The 24,194-nt window shown below is 35.5% G+C and overlaps 1 protein-coding gene across 1 annotated transcript; it reads right to left on the reverse strand.

Annotated features, from left to right (window-relative positions):
• Positions 1–475: 475 nt before the first annotated feature.
• On the reverse strand, positions 476–16,396 carry LOC144958786 (uncharacterized). The gene is made up of 5 exons (XM_078890990.1): positions 16,297–16,396; positions 14,079–14,236; positions 11,541–11,693; positions 3,528–3,736; positions 476–612 (listed from the first exon to the last, which is right to left on the reverse strand). Exons 1-4 carry the CDS (start codon positions 16,298–16,300, stop codon positions 3,569–3,571), a joined length of 483 nt encoding a protein of 160 aa, XP_078747116.1. The 5' UTR covers positions 16,301–16,396; the 3' UTR covers positions 476–612; positions 3,528–3,568.
• Positions 16,397–24,194: the final 7,798 nt, after the last annotated feature.

Raw genomic sequence — 24,194 nt, forward strand, 5'->3', positions numbered from 1 at the left:
AAAGGTCTGAAACTGGAACAAAACTTTCGGAATTTTACGAATGTTTCATGGTAGAAGGCATGTCTGTAGTAATGAGATAAAAGGAAAATTCCCTAAATTCATCTGAACGGAACTTTGTTTATAAGATCTGTTCCAAGGGAAGACGAATAACCCCGGTGTGAGCCCCAGATTGCAGCGCCACAAACTGAGCCAGGGCGAGATGACTTATTGCTCAAGGTCACACAGTGCAGTGGATATTCGAAGCAACGACAGTACCGCTGAGCAACGCTGCCCAATGTACTTATTTGAAACCTGAATACGGTGTGATAATGTGAGTTCAGAGAGCTTTTTCTAAGGACTGAGAGTGAGACCCGAACCCAGGACCTTTCGATCCGGAGGCGAGTGTTACGCCACTAAATATAGTCGGTTAATGAGTAAGATATTTCTGGAAACTACTGATACAAATAGAAAACAAAGCGAATAATAAAGGCAAATATTTTGTTTTTGGTTTATTTATTATATCAGGTAATACTAAATACTACTGGATTATGACACATGTCGTGTGTTGACACATTGCTTCTATGTGTGTAATTCGTTGCCGGCCATCTTGAAATCGTTGTGTAAGTTTGAGATCTGAAGAAGACAAAAATAAAGTTACATTTAATTTTTCTTTTCAACCAACATAATATTAATGGGGAAAAATTTTAAATTACCTGTTGACATCAGAAATTATCCTACTTGATGGATTGATGGATTATCTCTCGTATATTCCTTCATGGAATGTCTAGGCGACAGTCTAACGATGCCGGTGCAAATGGACGTAATTCTATATACATACATTATATGTATATATATATATATATATATATATATATATATATATATATATATATATATATAATATATATATCATACCTATATACATATACATATGTATATAAAATTTCATGTTAAATGTTGCTGTTGGCCAGGGACCCCTTGTAAAGCGCTTTGAGCACATTTATTGGATATTGCACTATAAAATAAGCTCAATACTTTTTTTTTAGCTCAGCGGTACGGTCTTTGCTTTGACCCGAAAGATCCTGAATTCGAATACCCGCTGCACTGTGTGGCCTTGAGCAATTCACATCGCCCTAGCTCCGTTTGTAGCGCTGTACTGCGGCTCACGCCTGAGTTATTCCAATCTTTCCTTGGAATAGACCCTAAAGACAAATTTCCCCTTTGGAAAGAATAAGAGAAATTCTAGTTTAGTTTAGTGTAGTGTAAAGGCCAATAAGACAAGTATTTTTTTTCTCAAATTCACTACCAAATTACATATTTCCACACTTATTCAGATTTTTAAATAGATAATTTAAAAATACAGTTTTCAATAAATGATGAAAATGCAACTTAGCATGTCTTGGAAGTCGACTCCTCATATGTAAACATATTTGCAGTTCTGATAACTGAGTGTAATAGGCTTCAGCAGTCTTGACGTCGCTTTCCTCCTAATGACGCATGGTAACTTAGTAACTGGTTCTAAACTATCGGGAAAATGGCGGACGCCCTTATGAAATACTTCTCCAACGAGCATAAAAGTGTATACAGAGGACAAAAAAAAAACATTATAAATATCATCATGCTTTGACTTTTATACATTCTGATCACATGACATTTGAAAAAGTTATAGCCAGCATGAAAAATAAAAAGTGCCCTTTTTCTTCGTTTAGAACCAAGCTGCTCGTTGCTGGGCGGACGTGACATCAGACTATTGAATCCGATTATGGATTCGGTCTAAGGAGAATGTTTAGCGTCGCTTTGAGAGTATATCCATTACAAGGATGACACCATTATGGGTTATCAGACCCACAAATGAGTAAACGTCAGTATAAAGGGATAGCTTATCTTTCAGGTATATCAAGTGTATGGATAAATACATAGATTAATTAATATTTACACCAAAGTATAAATAGAATAATGAATATATAATGAATTCTATACACAATAGCACAGACGCATGAATGGTTATATGAATAAAAACATTTAGAAAATAAACAATCAGTCTAAACAGTGAATGAATTCATATATAAATGGTAATAAACATAACAGCTTCAAAGAAGAAGAAAATAGCAACAAACAAAAAACGGAACGTTTCGGGCTCAAAACCCATCCTCAGCGAACAACAAAAGACAATAAAAACATAAATACATTACTAAAAAAAAAAAAACAAAAAAAAAAAATCGACGACTAAATTATTACCGTTACAGTGAATGACAAAATCAGTCGGATGGTGAAAAGTTTTGAACTGAAATATTGCCAAGTTTAGGTCAATTTTTATCCAAAATGAGTTCTTGTCATAAATGATTAAATCAACTCTTTTTGTACATCTTCGAGAAATATCAAAGCTTAATTTCACTTCTAAATATTTTCTTACAGCCAGTCAAGTTGAAAAAGTATGAAATTTGAGAAAAGTTGTTGGATACCTTTCCCATACATCTGACCATAACTTTACGAACAATCACCAGACCAGGTTTACTTCAAATAAAGATTAAAATGCTCTGGGGAGCATATTCTTTCAGAAAATGAAAAAAAAAAAATGCAAATCCATCATTTTCACCTTCCGACTGATTATATCATGCACTGACACTAATTTAGTCAATATTATGTGACTTGATATTTCGTGCCCAATATCTTATCTGTTTGTCTAACTCATTTCCACGGCTTCACAATGTTAGGTGCACTTCAAAATTCTTCAATTTAATCCGGTTTTAGAGCGTTGAAAAAAGGACAATAAGAATTGCTTGCTACCCTTTAGACAGGACGCTAGTCAATCGTCACGACGTTGAGCAGTCATAGCATGAAAAATATCAAGTCGCATATAGATAGTATGCGCTCGGCTAAGAATCTCACAACATTGCCATCCGGAAGTATAACGGATCAACACACAAAACTATGTGTGACCTTGAACGTTTATAGTCTGGTCATTACAGTTCAGTGAGAATTACTCATAGACGTGGATGGCAAAATAAAGCCTAAAAAACAAAGACCCGAGTGACATCAACTTCGATCTATCAATGGAAGCGATCTATATTCATGTTTTCGTCCAACCAAGTCATCAATCACATGATTTGTTGCTGTCCAAGGACTGGATATTTCTTCAAAAATGTAAACATGCTGCTTTGTTTATGAAAGTTGTAAGTATACACATGTGTCAAGCTGAACAAAATGACAAATCGTGATATTAGATATTTCAAAAACTGCGAACACTTTTCACTATGTGGGTCACTTTGAGCACATAATACAATGTGACCAATGACCTCGAGCACATGGACATGTAATATAGATCATGCCCATTGATATAGATAGTATGCGCTCGGCTAAGAAGCTCATAACATTGCCATCCGGAAGTATAACGGACCAACACACAAAACTGTGTGTATCCACGAACGTTTATAGTCAGGTTAATACAGTTCAGTGAGCATTACTCATAAACGCGGATGGCAAAAAACAATAACAAAGACCTGAGTGACGTCATCTTCGAACTATCTATACAAAAAATACATACTTACCCAACTATAATAAAGTTAGTTCGAGTTCTCTGTATGATTTATTATGCTTTCTTTTGTCCTAAAAGTCCTTTGATTTGATTAGACAGACCGACGATCATGCCATTCATGTTGTGAAGGGCTCCTTGTGCTAATTTGTTCACCTCGGTCACAGGACAGGCCGACTCGCACTCGGAAACGCAGGCCTGAGTCATGGCTTTACAAGCTACAGCCTGGGGCGGGGGGGGGGGGGGGGGGGGGGGGGGTGTCAGGAAGGAGGACGGAACAAAAATATTATAATATAATATATCGATGGCTGAGAACAAGAAATACCTAAGTACATTGGCGGTTGTTTTGAGAAAAACAGAGTTGAAAATTTTCATGTCATTCAAATCGATTATCCGACCGTTTTTTAAGAATATGGTGGTGACCAAGCACTTTAAAGGAATACCACAAGTTGAAAGAGAAGTCTGAGACTACCGCAGTACCTGCATTTTGTGTTATTTTTACTCAATTAAAAAAAATTAGCAACTCAGTGGATTTAGGTAATTCTTGCAGTTAACAGTTTTCCACGACAATGGTGAGATAGGTACTTTTACGGACTTAATTATTTCTTGCAGTTACTTATATAATGTTATGTGGGACATAAGTAGAATATGTTTTATACTGTCATCATTCAAGCAACCTGAAAGCATGAGGCAAACTGACGAGTACTCGTAAAAACACATCCAACTAAGACAGAAAAACATTTTCAAATCATTGACAAAGTAATAACTTATTTTATTAATTCAATTCAATTCGCTCTCTCTCTCTCTCTCTCTCTCTCTCTCTCTTTCTCTCTCTCTATCTCTCCCTCTCTTTCTCTCTCTCTATCTCTCCCTCTCCTTCTTTCTCTCTCTCTCTCTCTCTCTCTCTCTTTCCCTCTCTCTCTCTGTGTCTTTATATCCCTCTAGCTTTCACTCTCTCTCTCTCTCTCTCTCTTTCCGAATGTTCTTATCTCTCCTCTCTCTCTCTCTCTCTCTCTCTCCTCTCTCTCTCTCTCTCTCTCTCTCTATTTCAGAGTGTGTTTTATACCACCCCCTCTCTCTTTACTTGGACTAGCCACAGAGTTACACCTCCTCATTGTCACTTTCTCCTACGGCAGGCCCAGGGCAATATCTTTTGTGGTGTCGTTGCTAGGCAGTGATTGATACCAGGGATGATACTCTTTTGGAATCACCAGGTCCTTGCACAATTTGAGCAAATCAGCCTTTTTTGCTCTAGAAATAGTAATCTGTTTTTTGTAAGCAGCATTCAAACTGAACGTTTGATATGAAAACGATTTTTCTCGCCCTCTCACTTGGATGGTTTTTGAAGGATCAGTATGAGTGTATCGCCTAATTTGTATTGCCTTGAAGGGGTCGCTGTAATTGTACCTGTAGTATAGTTGATTAGGCTCACTCCTGTCGAATTAAAATGACTTCACCAGAAGCCAGTTCACTGTATTGCCATCCTCATCCACCTTTTTGTTTGATAGTATTTTGTCAGCCAGTGTCTTGAAATCAAAGAAACAGGAGTGGTCAAGGATGCTGACATTGTAAGGATTGTTTCTTCTGGATGATCGAAAGATTGACTCCCATGTATTCATTGTGAAGGCCTTGATGTACTTTTTCTCTCGTTCGATGGCCGCATGCATACTATCCACTTCCATCATGGAGTGGCCACTTTCTAGGAAGTTGTGAGTGATGACCTTCAGATTGTTGTCTTCACGTTGCAGAACATACATCATCATAGCTACCATTTGCTGGTTTCGGTTTTGACCTGAACAAGTATCAGAATAAAGCGAGACTTCCTCAATTTCGGATGGCAATTGCTTTAGCCACATAAAAATACAGCTTGCAATTTCTATGCTCCCTCTCTTACCTTCAGTCTCAGGCCAAGTATAACAGAAAGCATTGTTAGGGGACTTTCCTTCCCAAACAGTCAAGTTGTAGACACATAATTTTCTAGAATAATATGTCAATGAAACATCACTGGTTGGTAACTGCAAAACGCTTCCAAGGTCGAAAGATGCGGACATATATCGTTTTTCGCGATTGGACATGATCTTATCCTCTTCTTTTTTCTTCATTGACTCATGATACCGTTTAATGTGTGCATCTTGCGCCGCTTGTACTTTTCTACGCTCCTCCGGGCTTAACTGATTAAACCTTGCACACACTGCACACAAATCCTTCTTTGGTTTAAAGAAGGATAAATTGAAATCCTCACAAAATATTGTGCGGTAAACCTTTTCCAAGACAGGCTCCTTACTCAACTCTTTGCATTGCTCCACATACAGTTTGTGCATCTTAGTGATGTTGAGCTTAGAGTCCAGATATTTTCTTCTTGTGCTTTTCCTTGTGTAATGGCTTTCTACACAAGGGAACGAAGAGATGTGAGTCACAACATCCTGTCGTCTTTCATCAGGCGTTTTGTTTTTTGTTCCACGCTTCGCCCTTTCCTCTTCCATCTGCGGCACTGAATGTGCCACATTCACTAGTATTCTTCATTGCTTGTTTTATCGGCCCATTGCTGATGTTGAGGGTGGCCATGAAGAACTTTTGACAAACCCTTATTCTTTCAGTTCCTTTCAGAAAAGAATATGTGACAGAATTTACTCTTTCTTTAGTACGTTCATCCTCACAGACTTTTTTCCTATGTACATGACATATAGTCATATTTGACAGTAGAAAATCTTTCTTTCAATCATAATCCCGAAGTCTCCAATATGAAGAATTGATACATTGACATTCGTCTCCATCAAAATGTTGAGAACACTTAAATCGGCACCGTGAACAGTCAACATTAAGCGGGACTTTTTTTTTGCCTTCAACTTTCCAGAAGAATCAACATGCTCAAGGCCCTGGTCATTGAGGTCTTTTCTTATATTTCTTTTCCATTTATGTGGACAAGCCTTTTTCTTTCTCTTTGGCTCTGGATTATCTTCTTGTTCCACTGCCATATGTGTGTCAACATCCTGCCTCACATTTTCAATGGTGTTCACCTCAGGTTCAAGTTGCTCACTTGTAGTTGGAAGTTGCACATATTTTTTAAGTTTGTTCTTTTGTCGCTTTTTCTTCTCAATGAATTCTGGATCTTTTCTTATGTCGTAAGTGGGATCATTGAATGTGTCATCAAAATCCTCTAGAAGTCCAAAACTTTCATCATTTGAATCCTCTGCATCTGTAGATCGAAGGAAACAAAAACATAGATTGAGCCAAAAAGTCTTCAAATGTACCTACTTATATTATCAAACGTACTGTTTATATTTGCAGCATTAATTAATATAGAATTAGTGACCCTCATGGCCAATGCATTATTCATTAAATATAACATTTTAATATCCAATTATATCAATACATCTGTCAAAAGCAAATTTAGTTTGCTATAGGGGGTTTTATTTTTATGAAAATAACATTACTTTTGTTAATTGAATAGAAGTTTGTGTACAACTTTTATCTTATTAAATGTGATTTTCAGTAAACAATCCAAACAAACTCACCAATTTGTGCCATTGAGACCTGGCCATTTGAAAGTTTATATGCCTGTTGACCTTCGATTGGTTGTGCGTTTGTTGCCCCATTTACTATTTCAATATCAGGACCTGAAAATAAAGTGATAAGATGAAGTCCTTAGTGCCAAACTACATAAAAGAATACAATATAAATACAATAACAAATTGTGGAAGTGGTTTGCCTCGTTAGAAATAGAAACGCACTTAAACGTCTTGAAATTCACTATTTTTACTAGAAAGCCATGAAATGTTTTATCATGTGTCTTGATAGCAATAGTAACTTAATGAATAATTGGCTCCCATTACTCATTTGATATTTAAGCCTTCTTATTTCAACATGACGATATGCAATACAAAATCTACAGCAAAACTTTAAGCTATGGTCAATGAAAAACAACTTACAATCTTCAATTCATAACTTGTGTAGAGACATAATATATATAGCACATCCCTTCTAAATAAGATATAAAAACAAACATAAATTCTATTAAAGACTAAAGACTAAAAAAGCAACAAAATAAAACAAACAGTACCTGAACAACGACGCTTTGCTCTAGACGACGCCATCTTGAAATCGAAAGAAAAATAGTTGTTGATAGTATCGATATGACAATTTCCCTATACGAGTTCATATAGAATATCCCTTACCGCAAGAACTACCTAATTGGTACTTAGGGATCACTGGCCATCTGGCATTGCACTTTTTGGTTCTGCAACAAATACCTAAGTGTTATAGGTATTTCTTGCAGCAATAGAAATCGCACAAACGTGGATCGGTGGTTAATATCTCGGCAACGGCTTGTTATTTGACTTAGGTATTTCTTGTAGTAAAAGAAGGGTAAAAAATAACCCTAACCAATACTCTAACTCAAAACCGGTAAAAACTGGACATAGGTATTTCTTGCACGCAGCCATCGATATAATATTTAGAAAACAAGGAATTCCACAGATACGTGTAAATGAATAATATTCGGATAACTCATTTACACGTACGAGTTCACTGTGTGTGTTAGGTGCGCTTCAAAATTATTCATATTCAACCCGGTTTTAGAGCGTGAAAAGGACGATAGGAATTGCTTGCTACCTTTTGGACAAGACGCTTGTCAATCGTTGCAAAGTATTTTCAGACATATATATCGGAACTAGCTACCCATTTTTATTTTATTTATTTTTTTAAAATGATTTTAAGGGGTTTTGCGACACATTTAAGTCATTTCAATACAGCCCCTGTAAAAAGGAAGAAAATGGGATAGTCAAAAAATGATAGTTTTAAAATACGATTCAGTAGTCTGATGTCACGGCGCCCGGCAACGGCGGCCATCTTGGTTCTAAACAAGGAAAATCATTACTTTTTATTCTTCATGCTGGCTAGAACTTTTCATATGTCTTGTGATCAGAATGTGTAAAAGTCAAAACATGATCAAATTTATGTTGTTTTTTTCTCTGGATACGCTATTATGCTCGTCGGGGAAATATTTCATACGGGCGTCCGCCATTGTTCCGATAGTTTATAGCCAGTGTTACTAAGTTACCATGCGTCATTAGGAAGGAAGTGACGTTATGACTGTTGAAGAGTATTATGAAGCACACTAGAAAAAGTAAGATAAAAAGGAAGGGTTTAAATAGGGAACAGATGTAGATTGCAAGAGCACACCATCAGACAGAAAGCAAGTAGGAAAACAGATGTCGGTGGGTAGAGGATATGGTAAGTACCTCCCTGCCCAGTATCCCCTTTTCTGCTGGGTGGACTTTTTCTCTTTAGCTCTCTCCTTACCAGCCATTTTCAGAATTGTCTCTGAAATTTCCCACCCACCCAACACAAAAATATATTGTTCTTACTCAAACTGAAAAGCAACAAGTACATTCTATACCTATTACTGTTCAGTAAATTGAGCTCTACAACACATTGTCAAGTTTCATGGCTATAACAAAACATTTTCTTTTATATGTGTGATGCACAAAAGAAATTAGAATGAGATAAATGTTGGTTGGTTGCATCGTAACGTTTGTGAGGATTTCCCTATGCATGGTAAGGAAAGGGTTAAGTCACAAACAATTTTTAACAAAATTTTACTTTTTCTAAGAAAACTGGCAAAAATTTCTGACTTCATAGTTGCCTTTGAGACATATGCCAAACAGACAATAGGCCAGTCCCAAAATTAATGAGTATTTATCACACTATTTTGACACACTGGTGAAAGAATTTCAACGCAACACGTGAGGACACTATGAAACTGTTGTAAGTCATCTGTGTTGAAATACGCTTCAATAGTCGTAACGTCACTTCCCTCGTAATGACGCATAGTAACTTAGCAACTGGCTCTAAACTATCGGAACAATGGCGGACCTCCTTATGAAATATTTCTCCGACGAGCATAAAAGCGTATCCAGAGGAGAAAAGCATTATAAATCTGATCATGTTTTGACTTTTACACATTCTGATCACAAGACCTCTGAATAGTTCTAGCCAGCATGAGGAATAAAAAGTACCAAATTTCTTTGTTTAGAACCACGATGGCCGCCGTTGCTGGACGACGTGACATCAGACTATTAAATCCAAATTGGTCTCTTCGGATTATAGGCAAATAGTTCAGAAGTCTATAGGTCGTCGGTTCACGGTTATCGGTTGATATCAGGGCAAAATGTACTTTGTTTAACATTTAAAAAAATCATTGAGCTTTTTTATATAGCGCTATATCCACTAAAAGTGCTCAAAGCGCTTTACAAGGATACCTGGCCAACAGCAACACTTAACAGGTAGGTTGAGACACGATGCCTGCAAGGCGATATTACAAATATTTTCGGACAGAGACAATGCTGTTAACGGTCAGGTACTCATTTTACACCTGACTACGGTGAGAGAATATGAGTAAAGAGCCTTTTCCAATGACTCAACTGTGCGCCGAGAGAGGCTCACACCCAGGATAGACCTTTCGATCCTAAGGCGAGTGTCATACCACAAGACCACATAGCCGCATATTTTCAAGTCAAAATAAAACCAGTGAAATGATCATTCCACTAGTTTTAATAAAATATAGAGCCTACGATAAATGACGTAATTGTCAAAAGTGTATGTTGATTGAATAACCTCGGATATTATTATAAGACAAAGGTAAATAATGCCTTTAATAATAATAATAATAATAATAATAATAATAAATAATAATAATAATAATAATAATAATAATAATAATAATAATAATAATAAAAAGAAAAATAATAATAATAATAATAATAATAATAATAATAATAATAATAATAATAATAATAATAATAATAATAATAATAATAATAATAATAATAATAATAATAATAATAGATCTTTATTGTCCATAAATATGGCAATTTGTCATTCAGTGACACTTGTTATAACGTTATATTATGACAACTATAACATTTACCAGATATAGCTTGCCAGGCATAGCAACAAGAGGTCACATGACCATTAATTAGGTAGAAGCACCAATAGGAAGCAGGAGTCGTGAGATCACACTTTCCTATCTTCCGGTTCAAAACTGCTTGGAAGTATGTAACAAGTTCTCGGGACAATGCATAGCTGTTGAATAGTTTAGGTATTGAATCATAAGGTGGCTGAACTATATTAGAAGCAGGATTAACACTCTCCTTACCTACCACCCATAGAAATCGTCACATTCGTTACGATGCAGCCAACAATTTTCGTATTCTGATTTCATTTTGTTATAGTTATAGCAATAAGAACTCGACACTTTGTTGCAGAGCTCATGACCAGCATTCATTTAGGCTAGAAACTAAGATGCTCTCATTCCGAAACCAGCTCATTTGCACAATGAATGCAAAAAGATCACAAGAGGATTAATTTAACACTTGCATGGAGATTGGAACCTGTATTTAATACTCTTCAACAGTCGTAACGTCACTTCCTTCCCAATGACGCATGGTAACTTAGTAACACTGGCTCTAAACTATCGGAACAATGGCGGACGCCGTCTGAAATATTTCTCCGGCGAGCATAAAAGCGTATCCAGAGGGAAAAAACCCCCCATAAATTTGATCATGTTTTGACTTTTACACATTCTGAACACAAGGCATATGAAAAGTTCTAGCCAGCATGAAAAAAAAAAGTAATGATTTTCTTGGTTTAGAACCAAGATGGCCGCCGTTGCCGGGCACGTGGCATCAGACTATTGAATCGTATTGGGCCAGAAAATAAGAGAGCAGAGGATCACTTGCACAATGAATGTAACCAATCTTCGGGGGACACTTCCAATGAGATTGGAACCTGTATTTAATTGGGCTAGAAAAAAAGAGAGCAGAGGATCACTTGCACAATGAATGTAACCAGTCCTCAGGAGGACACTTCCAATGAGATTGGAACCAGTGTTTAATTGGGCTAGAAAAAAAGAAAGCAGAGGATCACTTGCACAATAAATGCAACCAGTCCTCGGGGGACACTTCCAATGAGATTGGAACCGGTATTTTTTTTAATTTCTCAATTGTACCATATAAGTTGTCTCACTTACCTCTACACCCTCTTTTCCACTGCAGTCAACTTTGGCGGCACAGTCTGGGCCACAGCCGCTGAGACACTGACACAGTGATTCTCCACTACTTTGACACATTGCACCAAACTGAGCACAATCTACAAGGTTGGGGATGTCGATACACGTGGCAGACTGTGGAATAAGATCAGTGCACACAAGTAAAAGGTGATTCTATAGATAGTATGAATATGATGTCACTCGGGTCTTTATTGTTTTCTGTTTGTTTGTAATTTTGATGTTTTATTTTTATTTTTTCATTTTTTTTTATTTATTTATTATTTTTTTTTTGCCATACGCGTTTATGAGTTATTCTCACTAAACTGTACTAATCAGACTATAAACCTTCAAGATTACACATAGTTTTGTGTGTTGGTCCGTTATACTTCAGGATGGCAAGGTTGTGAGATTCTTAGCCAAGCGCATACTATCTATAGACAGTATGCGCTTCGCTAAGGAGCTCACAACATTGCCATCCGGAAGTATACAGAGAAACACACAAAATGTTGTGTAACCACGATCGTTTGTAGTCAGGTTAATAGAGTTTACTGAGAATTACTCATAAACGCGGATGGCAAAAAAACATAACAAAGACCTGAGTGGCGTCAACTTCGAACCATCTATAGATAGAATGAAGATGACGTCACTCTGGTCTTTGTTATCGTTTTTTGCAATCCGCGTTTATGAGTACTTCTCACTAAACTGTATTAACCAGACTATAAATGTTCTTGGTTATACATAATTTTGTGTGTTGGTTAACGGACCAACACATAAAACTGTGTTACGGTGTTATTACTCATAAACGAGGATGGCAAAAAACTGTAACAAAGACCCGAGTGACGTAAACTTCAAACTATCTATAGATAGAATGCGCTTGGCCAAGGAGTTCACAACATTGCCATCCGGAAGTATAACGGACCAACACACAAACTCTTTGTAACCATGAACTTTTATAGTCTGGTTAATACAGTTTAGTGAGAACAACTCACAAACGCGGATGGCAAAAACAATAACAAAGGCCTGAGTGACGTCATCTGCATACTATCTATAGAGTACAGAGTGAAGAAGTATCCACACTTCCGATCTTCTTCATGAAAAGTCAGAGCAACGATGTTACAAGAAAACAGAAGAGCAAACATGAGACAACAACAAGCCCAGATTTGTTTGTGTGTATAGATAGTTCTAAGATGACGTCAATCAGGCCTTTGTTATTGTTTTTGCCATCCGCGTTTGTGAGTTGTTCTCACTAAACTGTATTAACCAGACTATAAAAGTTCATGGTTACACAGAGTTTGTGTGTTGGTCCGTTATACTTCCGGATGGCAATGTTGTGAACTCCTTGGCCAAGCGCATTCTATCTATAGCCTCTCGGACAATCGTCATAATGTAAACAATGGTAGTGATTGGTAGACACATCAAACTACACAGGTTTTACTATTGATGGTATGTGTCTAAATGAAATTCGCACTGTTCTACCGCTTGGTCAATAGAACTAACACAGAAAAATATAGATAAATGTAAGCGTTTATAATCTGATCGAGAAAATCGTGTGATTACTAGTCATTATTTGGCGGTGTAAACACAATAACAATAATCAGAGAGAGGTCGATTTCATTAACGTTTCTGTTTATAAACAGCCAACTATGTTGTCCGAGCACGTGTGGATTAATTGTCTATAGATAGTTCGACGATGACGCCATTCGGGTCTTTGTTATGGTTTTTGCCATCCTCGTTTGTGAGTTGTTCTCACTAAACTGTATTAACCAGACTATAAAAGTTCATGGTTACACAGAGTTTGTGTGTTGGTCCGTTATACTTCCGGATGGCAATGTTATGAGCTTCTTAGCCAAGCGCATACTGTGTGTTGATCCGTTATACTTCCGGATCAACACACAAAACTATGTGTATCCATGAACGTTTATAGTCAGGTTAATACAGTTCAGTGAGCATTACTCATAAACGCGGATGGCAAAAAACAATAACAAAGACCTGAGTAACGTCATCTTCGAACTATCTATAGCTGTTACTGAATAGGTACGTTTTGATTGTCAAAACCTTTTCATTTTATTTTTAACATTTTCTTATTTAAAAAAAAAAAGTTATAATTTAATTAAATCAGCAGACTCGTTTAATAATTTAAGGCTATACTTTTGTGGGGACCTTTTGTAATATCATTGGTCACAAATACCCTTCAACATTCGTGATGTCACTTCCCCCGTAATGACGCAGGGTACTTTAGTAACTGGTTATATAGTATCGGAACAATGGCGGACACCCTTATGAAATACGTCTCCGACGAGCATAAAAGTATATTCAGAGGATAGAAACATTATAAATCTGATCATGTTTTGAATTTTATAAATTCTGATTACATGACATGTGAAAAAGTTTTAGCCAGCATGAAGAATAAAAAGTACCGATTTTCTTTGTTTGAAACCAAGCTGCTCGTTGCCAGGCGACGTGACATCATACTATTGAAGAAGAAGAAGAAGAAGAATCCTATTAAAAGCTGATTCGTACCTGGGCTTTACAACCAGCAGCAGAAATCTGGGGACACATCTTAGCGGGATCTAGAGATTGGAGGATCTTGGCAGCGTTTCCTGCTGGATTGCTTCCGGATTCACCATCGGCCAACACAAGGCTGAGGCACAAGGTCAAGGTTGCCAAGTAGAGGAACTCTGGAATTGAAGATTTGCATGGTTAGGAACTAATAATAATAATAATAATAATAATAATAATAATAATAATAATAATAATAATAATAATAATAATAATAATAATAATAATAATAATAATAATAATAATGATAATAATAATAATCAACATCATAATAATAATAATCATAATAATGAAATTTATTTATATTGCGCCCACTCCTCTATACAATAAATTCTAGGCGCATAACAATAACTTCAATCCATTCAAATTTCTCTCTCTCTCTCTCTCTCTCTCTCTCTCTCTCTCTCTCTCTCTCTCTCTCTCTCTCACTAACTCTATCTATCTATCTATCTCACTCCCAGTCTCTCTCGCTCTCTAACTCTCTCTCTCTCTCTCTCTCTCTCTCCCTCACACACACACACACACACACACACAAACAAACAAAATGTGCCTATATGTGCATCGAATCGGATGGTCCTGGGTTCGAATCTCGCTCTGAGTGGAGCATTGTCGAGTCCTTGGAAAAGGCCCTGCACTCGCTCATGTGAAAAAGAGTACCTGGCCGTTAAAAGAGTTGTATCTGCAGGGAGAAAAAGTTATCTCCTAACAGGCGTCACGTCTCATCCTGCGTGTAAAAATTGCTGTGGCTAGGGAGTAGGGACCCCTTTTAAAACGCGTTGAGCACGTTTAGTAGATATTGCCCTATATAAAGGCTCAAGCTCAATTTTGAAAGTATTCGATAATGTAAGATTATATTTATCGGTTGATACTAGAGCCATCATATGTAGTACTTGCTTTTTACCCAAAATAATCAGTCCTACAGTTTGTGAGTATTCATCACATTATTTTGACACACAAATGAAGAAATAGCATTGCCACACCTGGCAGCGCATTAAGTTCTTTAAAAAATTACTTATTTTATAATACTCTGAATGATGCTCACGATTTGTGTTGGTTGATTGTATCAAATGTGACAGGCAAACCACCATGGTTAAGGTTTATTGTACAATTGTACAAAACTATGATATTGAACTTTAAATGGGTTCATGTAAAATACTCACAACACCTGTCAGTCAAATGAAACGCACCAATATAAAAAGTTTACATTTTATCTTAAACGTTTAACGGCCGGTTAGGGTCTAATCATAAGAAAAAATTCTTCAAAACATTGATTTTGAGGTTTTGATGGAAAACGATAATTTGTTATCTTATAAATAATATTATTTAAGTCCAACTACTCAAAATAGATTATAAAGGCACAAAAATCCCAGGCGAAAAGGGTACAGGTAGTAAGAAAATTGTGAAAAATGGAAAGCTATTTTGCTATTTTCTCAATAATTCATTTTTATAGGGGTATGGGATACTGAATCAAATATTTCTCAGAATTTATTCAATGAAATTGTCTGAAAATGTTCACAGTTATCACAGAGATAATGTATTATGTCCCAATAGAGAGATGTATTTGGATAAGTGAATGTGTATTTTGAATTATAATCCAAATGATTAACTTTTAACATCAAATTTGTCATAACATTTTAATTCACAACTTTGTATAATTCTAATAAAAATCCCATAAGCTAAAGCTGCATAATCTTTCTATGGTGACACAAAATGTTACACTATTGATAACAGGGGAGAATATGGGAGTTATTCCCTCATTAGTTTTTGTGAAACATTTGCCACATTTCGTTATATTTTTTTTATGCCAGACCGCAAAATCAAATCGCAAAACGGGTATCAACACAGAAATGTATATTTTTCACCAAAAATGTTTGTATTTTAACCTATAATCACGATAAAGAATCATTAAAACCACCTAATAAAGGTAAATATTTTTTTTTATTTTAGAAAAAGCCCAAACTGACCCTTAAAGTCTGTATGAATGAAGTTGGTATCACGAGGCATTTTATTGTTGTTCTTACACTGTTGAGCGATAAGCTCTCTCTCAAAATCAGTCGACCAGACTATAAATTTAAAAAATTACACACAGTTTTGTGTGTTTGTCCATTTTAAACTGGTGATTCAGTCTATTCGTATTTCAACCCATAACACTAATAATAATATTATAACAAATACTTACTCATTGTGATAGTGTTAGGTTTGGTGACAAGAGGACGTTCGGAAACTCGTGAATAGAAAAAGCAACAATGAATGTGGAAAGAAATTGAAGCTGATCCTGTTCTGACCAAATTCCCCTGGGTTTATATAGCCATAGAACACTGCTTTAAAATACATGAGCTCAGCAGTTTCCCAACCACCCGTTGATCTATCCACACCGATTCAACGAAGATAGGCTTTCAAAACCCAACGAAGCGGCAATGAATGAAATATGACCACTCCTCCAATGGTGCGATCTTCATTCCTGAAGCTATCTCGGAAACTAATGTATTAAAAAATGATTCAGTAGTCTGATGTCACGCCGCCCGGCAACGGCGACCATCTTGGTTCTAAACAAAGAAAATCATTACTTTTTATTCTTCATGCTGGCTAGAACTTTTCATTCTCTTTTCATATGCCTTTTGATTAGAATGTGTAAAAGTCAAAACATGATCAAATGTGTGTGTGTTTTTATGCTCGCCGGAGAAATATTTCATACGGGCGTCCGCCATTGTTCCGATAGTTTTGAGCCAGTGTTACTAAGTTACCATGCGTCATAGGAAGGAAGTGACGTTACACTGTGATCCATGCTGCTTGTATAGCTCAAAGAAGAATACAAAATGTGTGAAGTTAAAGCTGGTTCTTCTGATTGCAAATGTACCGGTTTCAGATGAGGGCTGAATCCATACCTTCTAATACTGATTTTCGCGTTTAAGGTGATACACTACATTTTACGAAGTATGCGCTTGCGAAAAGCTCACAACATGCCATCAAAATTAACGACCACACAAATAGTGTCACATGAACTTTTTAGTCTGGATGAATATTTGTGAGAACTAACTCATAAAACGTGGATGGCAAAAACTGTAACGAAACCATACGTCAACTTCATACTCTTAAAGTGCACTGGCTAGAATTCACAATTGCCCTGAAGTGTAATGCACAACAAACTGGTTCAATCTGATCGTTTGAAGTCTGTAAACAATTTAGTGAGATCTACTCATAAAAACGCGGATGGCAAAAAACTGTAACAGAGACCCGAGTGACGTCAACTTCATTCTACCTATAAATTATGTGCTCTAATTGCTGTACAAAGGGGTCCCAATCCATATTTAACAATAAACATGGAAGACGAGACATGACTCCTAAAAGGTGATATTCATTACAATATTATTATCTTTAGATAATATTGACAACGCTGTTGTGTGCCAGGTACACATTTTCAACTACGTATGGTGAGAAAAATTAGGGCACGAGAAACAAGAAATACCGGAAAATTTTAGAAGCCTACAGCCGCCAGATGATAAATTATACATAATTATTCAAATTTATATAATTTTTCAATATAAAATATATTGAGACAATTTAATTCCACGAGTGTTTTAAAAACACACTGCAAAATGCCATATGGAAGATTTTGGAAGTAATTATCAAATTTTGAAGTAATCTTTCGAGTTATCATTTTACTTTACGGCTGAGCTGTTGCATTTTTTATCCAATAATCAAAATAATGTTCTATTATCTTGAATAGTGAGGCAATCCTTTGCATTTTGATATGACTCTTTTAACTGTGTTTATGTGTAAAGGTTTGTATGTACTACCCTTGTGCGGCCATGTAGTCTTGTGATATGATACTCGCTTTCTGATTGGAAGGTCCTGGGTTCGAGCCTCGCTCGAATAGAGGACACCTTGGAAAAGACGCTTTACTCACATTCTCTCACCGTACTCAAGTGTAAAATGAGTACCTGGCCATTTACAGTGTTGTCTCTGTCCGAAAAAAAATGTAATATCGCCTAACAGGCATCATCTCACGTCCTACATGTTGTGTTGCTGTTTGGCCATGGGCCCCTTGCAAAGCGCTTGGAGCACATTTAGTGGATATTGCGCTATATAAAAGCTCAAAGCTCAACCCTTATAAAACCACCAATAACCAATGTAGTCCATAGGATTCAAGCCAGGGCACATTGGAGGTGATTCATATTTTGAAATAAATGGAATATGATTTCTGCTCGTACCAAAATGTTACATTGCTAGAAGCCAAAAACATTCTAAACTTTTCCCCGATTAGTGTGAGTAATGAGCCTTTCCCAAGGACTCAACTATGCGCCGATCGCGGCTTGAACCCAGTACCTTCCGATCCGAAAGCAAGTGTCATACCACTGGACCACCTTGTCGCATAATCACACACACACACACTTTTTTTTTCAATTAAAGAAAATATTTGGATCTTTCATAGTCACATCCCGTATGCAGTCTAGTTGTATGACACTCGCCTTCGGATTGGGAAGTCCTGTGTTCGAGCACCACTTTGAACGGCGCATATTTGAGACATTTGAAAAATGCTCTTTAATCATACTCTCCCACCGTACTCAGATTTAAAACGATTACCTGGCCGTTTACAGCGTCATGTATCGTCCTACATGTCAACTGTCGCTGATAGTTAGGGGCCATTTGTAAAGCGGTTTGAGAACGTTTAGTGGGAATTGCGTTCTATTATTGTTCAAGAGATACAAATATGTTTAAGGTAGTGGGACAATCACAACAGTCCTTTAAAAAAAAAGATTTTAAATGCATTTCAATTTGTGACCGCTCGTCTCAAAACGGTATTATGTCGGGATGGACCCGATACTAAAAGTCAAATTATAGTTTAAAAGGTTAAAAAGATGAAACGTTGGTATCTATCGCAGTAAAATATGTATTCCTTCTCCTCTATAAAGCATATTATTATATAAACTTAACTTAAAATTGATATTTCTGGCTACAAATTCCATTTTCAGCATCTTTATCATCCCGACTTAATACCGTTTTGAGACGAGGGGTCACATTTTTCAGAGGCGTAATCAAGATAAACCAGATTGCGTCCTCTCATGAGCTGAAAAAGAATATTGATCCTGAAACCATCCTTATTATATATATATTTTTTTTATCTTTTATTTATCCTTATCCAAAGCTGTTACGGTCGGCGGTGTTTACTGGTATATTGTATACATAATGTCATGTAAATGATAGCACATTTATCGCGTGGGTCCAAGTAGATTATTGAAGACTCCCTGTAGTGAATTATTTCCACCATCGACTGGGGTGTCAGAGGATGTTAATGACGACAGCAATTTATTTCATTGTTATTGAATGTTACGTTTTATTCATGAACACGCGTTCCAGTATAATAGGATGTGATTGAAATAATGTATCATTAGCAACATTATCAACATCATCATCATCATCATCATCATCATCATCATCATCATCATGAGCAGCAGCAGCAGCAACATTATCATCACCGTCATTAATATTATCCACATTATTATTATTATTATTATTAATTATTATTATTATTATTATTATTATTATTATTATTATTATTATTATATTATTATTATTATTATTATTTATTATTATTATTATTATTATTATATTATTATTATTATTATTATTATTATTATTATTATTATTATTATTATTATTATTATATTATTTATTATTATTATTATTATTATTGTTATTATTATTTATTATTATTATTATTATTATTATTATTATTATTATTATTATTATTATTATTATTATTATTATTATATTATATTATTATTATTATTATTATTATTATTATTATTTTATTATATATTATTATTATTATTATTATTATTATTATTATTATTATTATTATTATTATTATTATTATTATTATTATTATTATTATTATTATTTATTATTATTATTATTATTATTATTATTATTTATTATTATTATTATTATTATTATTATATTATTTTATTATTATTTATTATTTTATTAAATTATTATTATCATATCATTATATTATTATTATTATTATTATTATTATTATTATTATTATTATTATTATTATTATTATTATTATTATTATTATTATTATTATTATTATTATTATTATTATTATTATTATTATTATTATTATTATATTATATATTATATTATTATTATTATTATTATTAATTATTATTATTATTATTATTATTATTATTATTATTATTATTATTATTATTATTATTATTATTATTATTATTATTTTCATTATTATTATTTTCGACATCGATCACATGTTACGTTACTGTCGAACGATTAGATACTTCCCGAAAAGCGCAATTGACATTTAGAAAAATTGGAACACTCGTCACTATTTTGATAGTCGATCATATTTTCCAATGTCACCAATGACCCCGAGCATATTTGGAAAGGTAATAATATAGATGGAACAAAGTTGACGTCAGTCAGCTATTGCTTGAAGACAGCCATTTGTGTGATACATTCTCATTAAATTATAGATAGAACAAGTTAACGACACTCAGGTCTGTGTTATTTGTTTTAACCAGCCAAAGAATAGTTCTCATCAAACTGTATTAATCAGACAATTAGATTCAGTAGTCTGACGTCACGCCGCCCGGCAACGGCGGCCATCTTGGTTCTAAACAAAGAAAATAATTACTTCTTATTCTTCATGCTGGCTAGAACGTTTCATATGCCTTGTGTTCAGAATGTGTAAAAGTCAAAACAGGATCAAATTTATGGGGTTTTTTTCCCCCCTGGATACGCTTTTATGCTCGCCGGAGAAATATTTCATACGGCGTCCGCCATTGTTCCGATAGGTTTTAGAGCCAGTGTTAGTAAGTTACCACGCGTCATTGGGAAGGAAGTGACGTTCCGACTGTTGAAGAGTATTAATGGTCAATGTTACATTTAATGTTGTGTGATGGTACGTTTTACAGGTTGTAAATGTTGTGAGCTTTTGGCTGAGCGAAACTCATCATTAGCAGGCTATAGATAGTTCGAAGATGACGTCACTCAGGTCTTTGTTATTGTTTTTTGCCATCCGCGTTATGAGTAATGCTCACTGTATTTTATTAACCTGACTATAAACGTTCATGAATACACACAATTTTGTGTGTTGGTCCGTTATACTTCCGGATGGCAATTTTATGAGCTTCTTATCCAAGCGCATACTATCTATAGATAGAATGCGCTTGGCCAAGGAGTTCACAACATTGCCATCCGGAAGTATAACGGACCAACACACAAACTCTGTGTAACCATGAACTTTTATAGTCTGGTTAATACAGTTTAGTGAGAACAACTCACAAACGCGGATGGCAAAAACAATAACAAAGGCCTGAGTGACGTCATCTTCGAACTATCTATAGATATATCAATGATGACGTCACTTCGGTCTTTGTTATTGTTTTTGTCATCCGCGTTTATGAGTAGTTCTCACTAAACTGTATTAACTTGACTGTAAACGTTCATGGATACACACAGTTTTGTGTGTTGGTCCGTTATGCTTCAGGATGGCAATGTTATGAGCTTCTTAGCCAAGCGCATACTATCTATAGATAGAATGCGCTTGGCCAAGGAGTTCACGACATTGCCATCCGGAAGTATAACGGACCAACACACAAACTCTGTGTAACCATGAACTTTTATAGTCTGGTTAATACAGTTTAGTGAGAACAACTCACAAACGCGGATGGCAAAAACAATAACAAAGGCCTGAGTGACGTCATCTGCATACTATCTATAAACGTTTGAGGTTACATATCGTTTTGTGTGCTGGTATCTTATTATAGATAGAATAAAGTCGACGTTACTTGGGTCTTTGTTATTGTTTTTTGCCATCCGCGTTTATGAGTAATTCAAGTTAAACTGTATTAACCAGACTATAAACAATCATGGTTTCACACCCATTTGTGTGCTGGTCCGTTATACTTCCGGATGGCAATGCTGTGAGCTTCTTGACTTGTTTTTTGTTGTTTTTTTTTCCATCCACGTTTCTGAATAATTTTCACTATACTGTATTATCCAGACTATAAACGTTCAAGGTAACTCGTAGATTTGTGTGCTGGTCTGTTATACGTCCGGATGGCGATGTTGTGAGTTCCTTACCAAACGCACACTATCTATAGATATAATGAAGTCGACGTCACTCAGGTCTTTTTTTCTTTGTTTCTCGATCCACGTTTTTCATGCTGCTCCCCCTGTCTGGAATTCTTTACCATTCCGGGTTAGGAGTGGGATTGTGGATTCCCAGTCATCGTTTAAAAAGAAATTACTGGGTAGGGTTCCTACCTCCCATAGTGGGCAGGGAGGTACTTATTGTGTCTTCTATCCCCCTATATCTGTTTTCCAACTTGCATTCTGCCTTTGTCTTGGAATGAGATTGCTTGGTTTTGTCCCAGCCCTGGTTGGGGTCCTGGCTGGGAGGGAAACAGTCAAATGCATAGTTATTGTTTTGGGAGATGATATTTTTTTCCTTGTAAATCATCTCTCTGTTATGTATTATTATAATTCTTATAATTAATAATGTAAGCATTTGAGTGTATTCCTCTTAGTGGGGGCCGTGCTTGTGTCCGGATGAGACTTATTGGTGATCTCAAACTAAGTACATTGATGGTATGCTCTTGGAATCTACATCTGATCCCTATTTGTTCCCAGTTCCCCTTTGTCTTACTTTTTATTTGATGCTTTAATTGTAATTCTATAACTTTTTATTATCCCGTTTTCTTCCTTTTTACTGGCGCTGATATAACCTAAATGTGTTGCAAGTGCCGTAAAACTCCTAAAAACAAACAAAACCAAAAGAAATTAAAATATCTTCTTATGAGAAGCTCACTAGATTAAATAAAACTACCTATTTATTATAAGACATACATTTGTTACATAAGAATTCTCATGATATAATATAGTCTCCCTTCATCTGCCATTATTGTTAAATGTCCTGATATGAGTTTCATTCAAAAAATCACGTTTGCAGCTATTTTTCGTCTCTGTATGCATATGCACGTTTTGGTGCATGTGTGCGTGCGTGTGTGTGTGTGTGTGCGTGTGTGTGTGTGTCGCTGTGATAGTATTTGTGTGTGAGCCCGTGTATATATGGGCGTGTGTACAAACATGTTTATAATGATGTTTTACGGGATTGAGCGCAAAACAAATAAACTTTATTATTATTATTATTATTATTATTATTATTATTATTATTATTATTATTATTATTATTATTATTATTATTATTATATTATTATTATTATTTCATTATCATTATTATTATTATATATTATTATTATTATTATATATTATTATTATTATTATTATTATATTATTATTATTATTATTATTATTATTATTATTATTATTAATTCTATTCTCACAAAACTGTATTTACCATACTATAAACGTTCATGGTTGCACATAGTTTTGTGTGTTGGTTCGTTATACTTCCGGATGGCAATGTTGCGAGTTGTTTAGCCAACCAAGCACACACTATCTATATACAGCTGGCGGATGCTGTGAATATTTTACCCAAACGTTTAGCATCAATAGATAATCCCTGTTAAGGAATATTTGCCAGGCATTTTCGTGAATTGGAAAAGATAGTCAAGGGGAAGGAACTGGGTAAATAAAGAGCAAGGAAAAGCCTGATTGCTTCTAACGCTCAATCCATCGATTTGAAGGCCATCTCGTCATAATCATTGCTATCAATAGAACGAATAAAAATAAACTAGATAAAAATAAAATTCTATTCATTCATCCCACCGGGGAAATTTGTCTCTCGGGAAGTTGGAATAACCCAGGCGTCAGTCGCATTGCAACACCGCAAATTGAGCTAGGGCGGGGTGACTTGCTCGAGGCCACACAACGCAGAGGGTATTTGAACTCGGTACCTTTTGGCTAAGAAGCAAAGATCGTTCCGCCGAGCCATGCGATCCCATTCGAAGTTGACTTCATTCAGCTCTTTGTTATTGTTGTTAGACAGTCAGTGTCATTTCTTAGTTCGAACTTAATAGACACATAGATAACCACGCCTCTCGGACAGTCGTCATAATTTAAACAATGGCAGTGATTGATTAAGGT

Source organism: Berghia stephanieae, chromosome 13, assembly GCF_034508935.2.
Source record: "Berghia stephanieae isolate SIO BIC M18660-M18661 chromosome 13, UCSD_Bste_1.3, whole genome shotgun sequence".
Classification (NCBI taxonomy): domain Eukaryota; kingdom Metazoa; phylum Mollusca; class Gastropoda; order Nudibranchia; family Aeolidiidae; genus Berghia; species Berghia stephanieae.

Bases quoted from the DNA above. Each gene is read 5' to 3' on its own strand.
- LOC144958786 (XM_078890990.1), bottom strand. The intron at 11,694-14,078 runs GTACGAATCAGC...CTTATTCCACAG, and splicing joins CTGCTGGTTGTAAAGCCCAG to TCTGCCACGTGTATCGACAT. The intron at 3,737-11,540 runs GTAAGTGAGACA...CCCCCGCCCCAG, and splicing joins GTGGAAAAGAGGGTGTAGAG to GCTGTAGCTTGTAAAGCCAT.